This window comes from Toxotes jaculatrix, chromosome 21, assembly GCF_017976425.1.
Source record: "Toxotes jaculatrix isolate fToxJac2 chromosome 21, fToxJac2.pri, whole genome shotgun sequence".
Lineage (NCBI taxonomy): Eukaryota > Metazoa > Chordata > Actinopteri > Toxotidae > Toxotes > Toxotes jaculatrix.
In genome coordinates, this window is record NC_054414.1 from 935,655 (window position 1) to 946,629 (window position 10,975).

Here is a 10,975-nt window from a genome sequence, read left to right on the forward strand (position 1 = left end):
AGTCTTAATATTGTCTTCATATTGGAAGATAATTGACAGCAGATTCACTGGTTGACTATGTTTGCTTTTGAACACACCTTATATGACATACATAGTTTGCATTATCCAGATTCAGACTGACCCATTACACCATTGCACTATTGGTATTTGTGGGGGAAAAAAAGCAGTTGTTCTGTTGGTTGTGTTGTCGTTCTGTAGTGCCTGAGAGCAAAGGGAAACCAAAGTCAGATTCCTTGGGTGTATGCATAAATCTGGCCAATAAAACTGATTCTGATTGAAGTCTTTAATGCATAAAGCCATGGAGTCAGAATGAAAGTGAGGGGGAGGAGAGGGGCTCAGCCAATAGCAGGGCAGAATTTCATTTGCAGGTGCGGGGAGACGCTGGCTCGAGTCTCCCGTGGAATACGGGATGCCTCGGTAACGTTCAGCTTTGTCCAATTTTTTTTCTGTTAAGTGGAGCGAACTGAACTCGTTACCTATAGACAGAGGAAGTCTGTGTGTTCATGTTTAACGGGTTATTTGTTATTGTACTTTCTGGTGTACAGTGAAAGCTGTGGCTGAGAGCAGAGAGACGATTCAGGCCTAGTGGAGCTGGAACTTCTGCGTGAGCCCGAGACAGGAAGTCCACGTATCCGGAGCAATCCAGAGGAAAAATGGCGGACGTGGAGGCCAGGTAAGGCCCACACAGAACGTTTAAAATGCAGAGCTTGAGTTGATTTGTGACCAGAGGATAACATGTTTGATTATGTGCCGGGTTTCCGCAGGACGGACGAAGGGATCCAGCGGAGCAGCCGAGACCATTTGGGAGAAAGCACCGAGCTTGGCTTCGCTCATCGGCTCTACACTTGTGTGTGTATGTGTGAGATCTGAGTGTTGCAAATGCAGGCTTGTGTCTTTAGCTCGGTTGAGATGCATTAATTTCTGTGTGTGTGTCTGTCTCTCTTTTGAGTGTGTGAGTGTTGGAAGTGCAGGCCTGTCTTCAGCTCAGTTTAGATGGGCTTTGTTCTGTATCCAGGTGCATTGGAGTTTGGGTCTGGCTGAGTATTGTCAGGGCTCAGTTGTGGATGGATTCAGTGTGTGTGAAAAGCTTTGAGGTCGGTGTAGGTTTAGAGTCTTTGTGCTTGTGTCAGTGTCGTTTGTAGGTGGAAGCATATATAGGGCCCTATAAAATCTGTTTTATTTTTTCCCCAAATTCCGTTTTTTCCATTTTAATTTTGGGGAATTATGCTCATGGAGGAGGTCACAGTCAAAGTGGAGCTCAGGTAGGCCTCCTGCTGCATCTGGACATTTTGCAAAATGTTTGAAAATGCAAGGTTAGACTTTCTTTCTTCCTGTGGCTCATGTTTAGTTTCTTTGTGCATTGTGCAGGATGGAGCAGCTGATGGAGAGGACCACGAGAGACAAGGTAAGAGCAATCATGTTGGTCAGTATCGCTCAGTCTTGTTTTGTTTTAAACCTTTAAGGGTTCATGTGTGTCTCACTGTCTCTGTTTCTGTGTTGAATTCAGGAAGCATTGGATCAGAGGCAGTTGGTGTGTGTCCTGGGCCATGAAGAGGATGAATTGTATAGAGCTTTGTCTCCTGGTGGGTTTGTGGAGGGTGTGTTTGCAAATAAAGGTTTGATTTGTACCCAGTGGCAGTTGTCTGTTTGTTGGCTGTGCTTATTTTGTGATGTACAAACTGATTTGAAGGCTGCATGGAGTTTGGAGAATGTGCTGTGTTTAAACTTGTTGACTGGCTCCACACTTTAACATTTCAACCTTAGGTTTAGGACTTTTAGTTCATTCTTTAAGTGGCTAGAGTCATCTGTGAGGACTGTCAGAGTGTGAATGTAGTTGTAATATTTTCAGTTGAAGGTAACAGAAAATTTTTAGACCAATAGTTAATAGGCTGATGAAACAGTGCAGGCTGTGCTGTGTGGATGTCAGATTCTCAGACTTTAACCTGTGAGGTGTTAGATGCACCACTTAGACTTGACAGTTTGACAAACTCTTGGTTTAAACAGACCAAACCTATGTTAGAGAGCTGTGTGCTTTGGCTGTTGGCCTGTGGTGTCTGGGTGCCACAGTATAAGAGTTTAAACTATTAGCTGTTGGATGCAATAGTAAGACCTATGGGTAACTGTTAGCTGTACCACTTTGACTTTAGACATGAATTAAATAAGTAGATGTGTGTAATAGTTGGCTTTATATGTTTGACTTGTTTGGTATGACCACACGTATGTTAGAGTTTGGCACTGTGACTTTTAGACTGTGGTGTGTGGACGCCAGGCTGAGTTTAAACCCAGATGTGATAGAGTGACAAATGTTCAGTGTTTTTACACATATCCATTAATGTCTCTCTCTTTCCAGCTGCGTGTGGCTGAGTGGGGCTCCAACTTGGATGAGGCCATATCCAGGGTGGAGCTCAGGTACGCCCCCTGCTGAATGTGGAAGTGTAGCAGAATGTTTCAAATAGGTTTGACTGTTTGTACCTGGATCTGATGTAGAGTGTGTTTGTCCTGTGCAGGATGGAGGAGCTGATCCAGAGGACCATGAGAAACAAGGTGAGAGAGAGCATGTTGGTCAGTGTTTCTACACATATGCATGCATTAATTTCTGTGTTTGTTTCTCTTGCAGGATGGCAGAGCTTATTTGGAGGGCCATGAGAGACCAGGTGAGACGTTGCCTGTTGGTTAACTTTGTTTAGTATTTCTACACATGCATGCATTAATTTCTGTGTGTGTGTGTGTGTGAGTGAGAGAGAGAGAGTGCTAGGGTGAATGTTGGAAGTGCAGGCTGTGATACACTGAGAAGATCTATTTCTCACATGGTCTTCGTGATAAATTAAGGCTACAAGCAAGTTGCTGCTATGTTGGATTGATGGACTGGTGTGGGAGTACTGCACCTGGCTGAACTGCAAGTGAGCCATAATTGGAAAAAAAATGACAGGAGCAGAAATTTACTGCTCTTGTCAGAAAGATAATACATGACAGGACTTGATGTAACACCTGCTTACTCATCATACAATAACAGTATTGTTTGGTGGGATTACATATGATTTTTTTCTTAAAGTCTAACTAAAGTTAAATTTTCTGCATATCTGCTCTGGAAATCACATGCCCTGTGCTGCCCTGTAAGAAACAGTCAGTACCTAGAAGAGAGAAATCTACAGACATGGACACGTCTTGCTCTGCACCTTAACTTGCTAATGTTTGCAGAGACCAAGGAAACATCAGCTAATCAGAGAAACTACTTTAAATAGCTTAATTGAACAGATGAATTTGTCAGAAGTAAATGTTGAATGCTGATGCTGAGCTGCAGGTGGTTCAGCTCACACCAGTCCACAAAACCGACCACCGCCCTCTGGTGACATATCTGATGATTCTAGTCCACACTGGGTGACTGGGTGATTTTTGTTGTTGTCATTAGAGCAAAATGACAATAAAAACTAAAACTAAAATCACTGTTAGCAATAGAACAATGTGTCCTTGTAAAAAAGAAACAGTCATTTTGAGAGTATGTGTTTATGTGGCTCATTTTGTGTCTGTGCAGGTTTTTGCTGAGAAGATGGGTTTAGAGACGGGCTGGAACTGCCACATCTCTCTGACCCCAAACGGAGACCGTCCCTGTGATGGAGCTCCATCCAGCCCCAGTCACGGTTCTCTGCACGAAGACCTGAACCAAGGTACCAAACCTGCGTTTGCACAACCTGAGGATATTATTCACTTTATTACATGATGGACACCGGAGTAAATGCAGTTTTGTGAAACATATATTCAAGCAGTTATGTGAACGATGATGAAACTAGTGCAAGTGCCAGAACAGACATTGTTTAAGTTATGGTTAACACTTACCTTTACCTGTCTTGTGTTCGCTCTGGGGTGCTTTGCTGAAAAGAGTCCCGTAGGTCAGCGGACCGTGTTAAGAACGTTCCGGGTTCGACCAAGTGGCAGGACAAGAAAGGAGGGAGTCTGGAAATCGCCTTATGTATATATTTATTAGGGCCCGAGCACCGAGTGGTGCGAAGGCCCTATTGTTTTTCTAATGTTTATTATTATTATTATTAGGGCTCGAGCACCGAGTGGTGCGAAGGCCCTGTTGTTTTTCTAATTAGGGCCCGAGCACCGAGTGGTGCGAAGGCCCTATTGTTTTTCTAATGTTTATTATTATTATTATTATTATTAGGGCCCGAGCACCGAGTGGTGCGAAGGCCCTATTGTTTTTCTAATGTTTATTATTAGGGCCCGAGCACCAAGTGGTGCGAAGGCGCCCCCAGCGCCCCCTTGAAATTTTCAAAACCCCCCTCTCATTGGGCTTAGTTTGTCATAGGTGCATGAAAATTGGTACACATGTTGATCATACCGAGACACACCAAAAAGTCTCTTGACACCATGACCTCAACCCAACAGGAAGTCCGCCATTGTGGTCTGCATTTGGCGATTTTGGCGAATTACACCATTGGTATGCGGACGAACTCGTGCTAGGCATTTCACCTGATCGACTTCATATTTGGTGGACCTCACCTCAAGACCATGATGATCAAAAGTTATAACAGACTTTTCTCTTTAAAGGGCGTGGCCTCTGTGGCCCGCCAAAGTTTGGTGGCGTTTTGTGAATTTGCCATGACATTTTGAATGGTTCTCACGTCCACATACTTTATCCAAACATCTTCAAACTTTATGAGCATGATCAGGGCTCTGCCCTGAACACCTTCATATGTCAAACTCCTGCCTTACTCGTGTCGCCCCCTGCTGGTAACAGGAAATGACCTACGGCGCCCCCTTGAAGATTTAAAATACCCCTCTCCATATGGGTTTTTTTGGAGTACAAAGATGAAAATCGGTACACATAAAGAACACTTCTGGACGCACAAAAAAGTCTCTTGACACCATGACCTCAACCCAGCAGGAAGTCGGCCATTTTGTTTTTGGCGGCCAAATTTCAGTGCTTTCCACCATTGGTATGCGGATGAACTCGTGCTAGGGATTTCACCCGATCAACTTCATATCTGGTGGACCTCACCTCAAGACCATGATGATCAAACGCTATAACAGGCTTTTCTCTAAGTTAAAGGGCGTGGCCTCTGTGGCTCGCCAAAGTTCGGTGGCGTTTCGTGAATTTGACATGACATTTTGAATGGCTCTCACGTCCACATACTTTATCCAAACTTTTGGCCGATTTTGACGCCTTACTATACTATGACGTTTTTTATGACATTTTGAGGTCAAAAAAATTTTGACTTTTGGCCGATTTTGACGCCTTACTATACTATGACGTTTTTTATGACATTTTGAGGTCAAAAATTTTTTTGACTTTTTTTGGCCGATTTTGACGACATACTATATGATGTTTTTTGGCACTTTTTGAGGTCAAAAAAAATTTTGACTTTTTTGGCCAATTTTGACGACATACTATACTATAATGTTTTTTATGACTTTTTGGGGCCATACTAAAGTATGACTTTTTTTGCCGATTTTGACGCCTTACTTTACTATGACGTTTTTTATGACTTTTTGAGATCAAAAAAAAATTTGACTTTTTTTGGCCGATTTTGACGACATACTACACTATGACGTTTTTTGGCACTTTTTGAGGTCAAAAAAAATTTTGACTTTTTTTGGCCAATTTTGACGACATACTATACTATGACGTTTTTTATGACTTTTTGAGGCCATACTAAAGTATGACTTTTTTTGACCAATTTGGACGACATACTATACTATGACGTTTTTTATGGCTTTTCGAGGCCGTACCAAAGTATGACTTTTTTTGGCCGATTTTGACGACATACTATACTATGACGTTTTTTATGACTTTTTGAGGTTAAAAAAACGTTGACTTTTTTGGCCTAATTTGACAACATACTATACTATGACGTTTTTTATGACTTTTTGAGGTCAAAAAATTTTTTGACTTTTTTTGGCCGATTTGGCGACATACTATACTATGACGTTTTTTATGACTTTTTGAGGTCAAAAAAATGTTTGACTTTTTTTGGCCGATTTTGACGACATACTATAACATGCTATACATACTATACTTTAGTATGGCCTCAAAAAGTCATAAAAAATGTCATAGTAAAGCATGTCGTCAACCACTTTATGCGCCACGAGTAAAATGAGAGTTTGACATATTGAGGCATTGAGGGTGGAGCCCTCATCACGCTCATAAAGTTTGAAGATGTTTGAATAAAGTATGTGGACATGAGAGCCATTCAAAATGTCATGTCAAATTCACGAAACGCCACCTAACTTTGGCGGGCCACAGAGACCACGCCCTTTAACTTAGAGAAAAGCCTGTTATAACGTTTGATCATCATGGTCTTGAGGTGAGGTCCACCAGATATGAAGTTGATCGGGTGAAATCCGAGAGTTCATCCGCATACCAATGGTGGAAAGCACTGAAATTTGGCCGCCAAAAACAAAATGGCCGACTTCCTGCTGGGTTGAGGTCATGGTGTCAAGAGACTTTTTTGTGCGTCCAGAAGTGTTCTTTATGTGTACCGATTTTCATCTTCGTACTCCAAAAAAACCCATATGGAGAGGGGTATTTTAAATCTTCAAGGGGGCGCCGTTGAGCCATTTTGCCCCGCCCAATTACAAAAACCCCATCAGAGTCTAGGACCAGCCCCCAAGAATGTGTGTATGAATTTTTATGATCATAGGAGGTCGTTAAGGTCATTAAAAATCCAAACGTAATTTCACGGCGAGGGATCGACAGTTGCTGCGCCGCCACACAGATGCCATTGCACCCAGCTTCACGGCCTTTATAATGTAGCTTCACCAAGTAGTTGGGAAGGTTGTAGAGCAGAAACGAAGCCGATGGTTTCAACTATTAAGGAGCAGTACACTTCAGAGTAAAAATAGGTCATTTCCTGTTACCAGCAGGGGACGCCACGAGTAAGGTGGGAGTTTGACATATGGAGGTGTTCAGGGCAGAGCCCTGATCATGCTCATAAATTTTGAAGATGTTTGGATAAAGTATGTGGACGTGAGAGCCATTCAAAATGTCATGGCAAATTCACCAAACGCCACCAAACTTTGGCGGGCCACAGAGGCCACGCCCTTTAACTTAGAGAAAACTCTGTTATAACTTTTGATCATCATGGTCTTGAGGTGAGGTCCACCAGATATGAAGTGGATCGGGTGAAACCCCTAGCACGAGTTCATCCGCATACCAATGGTGGAAAGCACTGAAATTTGGCCGCCAAAAACAAAATGGCCGACTTCCTGTTGGGTTGAGGTCATGGTGTCAAGAGACTTTTTTGTGCGTCCTGAAGTGTTCTTTATGTGTACCGATTTTCATCTTCGTACTCCAAAAAAACCCATATGGAGAGGGGTATTTTAAATCTTCAAGGGGGCGCCGTTGAGCCATTTTGCACCGCCCACTTACAAAAACCCCATCAGAGTCTAGCACCAGCCCCCAAGAACGTGTGTATGAATTTTTATGATCATAGGAGGTCGTTAAGGTCATTAAAAATCCAAACGTAATTTCACGGCGAGGGATCGACAGTTGCTGCGCCGCCACACAGATGCCATTGCACCCAGCTTCACGGCCTTTATAATGTAGCTTCACCAAGTAGTTGGGAAGGTTGTAGAGCAGAAACCAAGCCGATGGTGTCAACTATTAAGGAGCAGTACACTTCAGAGTAAAAGTAGGTCATTTCCTGTTACCAGCAGGGGACGCCACGAGTAAGGTGGGAGTTTGACATATGGAGGTGTTCAGGGCCGAGGCCTGATCATGCTCATAAAGTTTGAAGATGTTTGGATAAAGTATGTGGACATGAGAGCTATTCAAAATGTCATGGCAAATTCACGAAACGCCACCAAACTTTGGTGGGCCACAGAGGCCACGCCCTTTAACTTAAAGAAAAGCCTGTTATAACTTTTGATCATCATGGTCTTGAGGTGAGGTCCACCAGATATGAAGTTGATCGGGTGAAATCCCTAGCACGAGTTCATCCGCATACCAATGGTGGAAAGCACTGAAATTTGGCCGCCAAAAACAAAATGGCCGACTTCCTGTTGGGTTGAGGTCATGGTGTCAAGAGACTTTTTTGTGCGTCCTGAAGTGTTCTTTATGTGTACCGATTTTCATCTTCGTACTCCAAAAAAACCCATATGGAGAGGGGTATTTTAAATCTTCAAGGGGGCGCCGTTGAGCCATTTTGCACCGCCCACTTACAAAAACCCCATCAGAGTCTAGCACCAGCCCCCAAGAACGTGTGTATGAATTTTTATGATCATAGGAGGTCGTTAAGGTAATTAAAAATCCAAACGTAATTTCACGGCGAGGGATCGACAGTTGCCGCGCCGCCACACAGATGCCATTGCACCCAGCTTCACGGCCTTTATAATGTAGCTTCACCAAGTAGTTGGGAAGGTTGTAGAGCAGAAACCAAGCCGATGGTGTCAACTATTAAGGAGCAGTACACTTCAGAGTAAAAATAGGTCATTTCCTGTTACCAGCAGGGGACGCCACGAGTAAGGTGGGAGTTTGACATATGGAGGTGTTCAGGGCCGAGGCCTGATCATGCTCATAAAGTTTGAAGATGTTTGGATAAAGTATGTGGACATGAGAGCTATTCAAAATGTCATGGCAAATTCACGAAACGCCACCTAACTTTGGCGGGCCACAGAGACCACGCCCTTTAACTTAGAGAAAAGCCTGTTATAACTTTTGATCATCATGGTCTTGAGGTGAGGTCCACCAGATATGAAGTTGATTGGGTGAAATCCCTAGCACGAGTTCATCCGCATACCAATGGTGGAAAGCACTGAAATTTGGCCGCCAAAAACAAAATGGCCGACTTCCTGCTGGGTTGAGGTCATGGTGTCAAGAGACTTTTTTGTGCGTCCGGAAGTGTTCTTTATGTGTACTGATTTTCATCTTTGTACTCCAAAAAAACCCATATGGAGAGGGGTATTTTAAATCTTCAAGGGGGCGCCGTTGAGCCATTTTGCCCCGCCCAATTACAAAAACCCCATCAGAGTGTAGGACCAGCCCCCAAGAACGTGTGTATGAATTTTTATGATCATAGGAGGTCGTTAAGGTCATTACAAATACAAACGTAATTTCACGGCGAGGGATCGACAGTTGCTGCGCCGCCACACAGATGCCATTGCACCCAGCTTCACGGCCTTTATAATGTAGCTTCACCAAGTAGTTGGGAAGGTTGTAGAGCAGAAACCAAGCCGATGGTGTCAACTATTAAGGAGCAGTACACTTCAGAGTAAAAATAGGTCATTTCCTGTTACCAGCAGGGGACGCCACGAGTAAGGTGGGAGTTTGACATATGGAGGTGTTCAGGGCAGAGCCCTGATCATGCTCATAAATTTTGAAGATGTTTGGATAAAGTATGTGGACGTGAGAGCTATTCAAAATGTCATGGCAAATTCATGAAACGCCACCAAACTTTGGCGGGCCACAGAGGCCACGCCCTTTAACTTAGAGAAAAGTCTTTTATAACTTTTGATCATCTGCTTGCAGCTTTAATTGTAATTATATTTATGGTGTTTGTGTTGGGGTTTAGGTTACAGCAGGCAGGTTATTTTAAATATTTTGGTTAAATATAGTATTCACATTTTTTTTTTTATATAAGTCAATTATGCTTATGAATGTATGTTTAGGAACACATGGGGATGTATGCACCCAATCACACCTACCAGAACGCAGTATCAAAGGGGGCCAATTTTAAATCTGCTGTTGTTGCTGGTTAGGTTTCACCTATGGTTTGCTGCCATACCTGTGCTGCTGTTAGAAAATAAATAAATATATGTCTATGCATATTCCACCTTCGCCTTGGCATTTTCTTCTTTCTGAAGTCTCTGTTATCAGAACGGCCATTCTAACAAGTACAAATGCAATTCCTTTCACCTCCATTGTACTAGATGGAGACAGATACCTCACTACTAGAGGTAAATGGGAAAATATTTTCTAGTTTGTGTGTACTGACCCTTTAACAGCTTGCCATAGTCCAGCAACATTGTTTTGACTGATTATACAATAATTATGTAACAAACTACTTTTCATTCTCAGTATCATTTTGATTGGTCCACGTGATTTTTCATCGTCCTCTCTCCACAGCATCGCTCTGGACCCTCTGTACCCGTCTCAATGTTCGTGGGAGACGTTTGGCTATGCCACCGGAGGAGGCTTCAACGGAGACGCTGAGGGTTCTGTCTCCTCTGAGGCTCTCAGGACAGCTCAACAGTCTGGGCTGCTCTGTCATCTTCCACCAAGGAGAGAGCGTCAGCATGGTCAAGCTCATAGAGCAGGTTGGACACACACACACAGATACACTAAGTCAGAACGAGACACTTCTATATGAATTCATTTGCTTTTTGGGTGAATCTTTTCCAGGCGCGACACACGACCTATGGCATCCGCAAATGCTTCCTCTTCCTTCTGCAGTGTCAGCTCAGTCTGGTCATCATCCAGGTGAGAGAGCACTTCACAAACTCAGAGCATGTGGATTTATATGGATTTATATGTACAAATACATTTCTCTGTGTGTATCATTGCTAACAGGCTAAAAGACTAAAGACCTAATTAATATTGTGATGTACATTTCTGAATAAATAAATGAAGGAAGTGCTTCTGGTGTTTGTCCGTAGTTCTTAGCCTGTCTGGCTCAGCTTCCTCCTCCAATGAACACCACTGACATCCTCTGGCTGTCCTGCTTCAGCTGCCCACTTCTAAGGTACACACATAATAAAACACTGTGAACTGACAACACTGTGTTATTTCACTGTGTTTATACATTATAGTAATGGCCCATTTGTGTTCTCAGTGTGTCACTTCTGGGGAAGCCTCCAGACAGTTCAGTCATGGCAGTTACCACAGGGAAGAACCTAGATGCCATTCCAAGAAAGGTGGGATGATGCCTCTCAGATCTTCCACATCTACTCAACCTAGAAGCTTCACTTACTGGATTATTACTGCTAAAGCTTAGACAAACATTTATATAATATTAATTAGTAGCATTTAGTGTAC

The 10,975-nt window shown here is 43.1% G+C and overlaps 1 protein-coding gene and 1 long non-coding RNA gene across 2 annotated transcripts; both read left to right on the plus strand.

Moving 5' to 3' along the window:
* Nucleotides 1–373: 373 nt before the first annotated feature.
* LOC121175680 lies at nucleotides 374–811 on the plus strand. Its single transcript, XR_005892761.1, has 3 exons — nucleotides 374–417; nucleotides 546–673; nucleotides 765–811. It is a non-coding gene; the product is annotated as an uncharacterized LOC121175680 (long non-coding RNA).
* Nucleotides 812–2,605: 1,794 nt separating this feature from the next.
* LOC121175567 (transmembrane protein 94-like) lies at nucleotides 2,606–10,707 on the plus strand. Its single transcript, XM_041029380.1, has 6 exons — nucleotides 2,606–2,654; nucleotides 3,533–3,665; nucleotides 10,067–10,257; nucleotides 10,343–10,420; nucleotides 10,597–10,616; nucleotides 10,668–10,707. The coding sequence occupies exons 1-6, from the start codon at nucleotides 2,619–2,621 to the stop codon at nucleotides 10,705–10,707; spliced, it is 498 nt and encodes a 165-aa protein (XP_040885314.1). The 5' UTR covers nucleotides 2,606–2,618.
* Nucleotides 10,708–10,975: the final 268 nt, after the last annotated feature.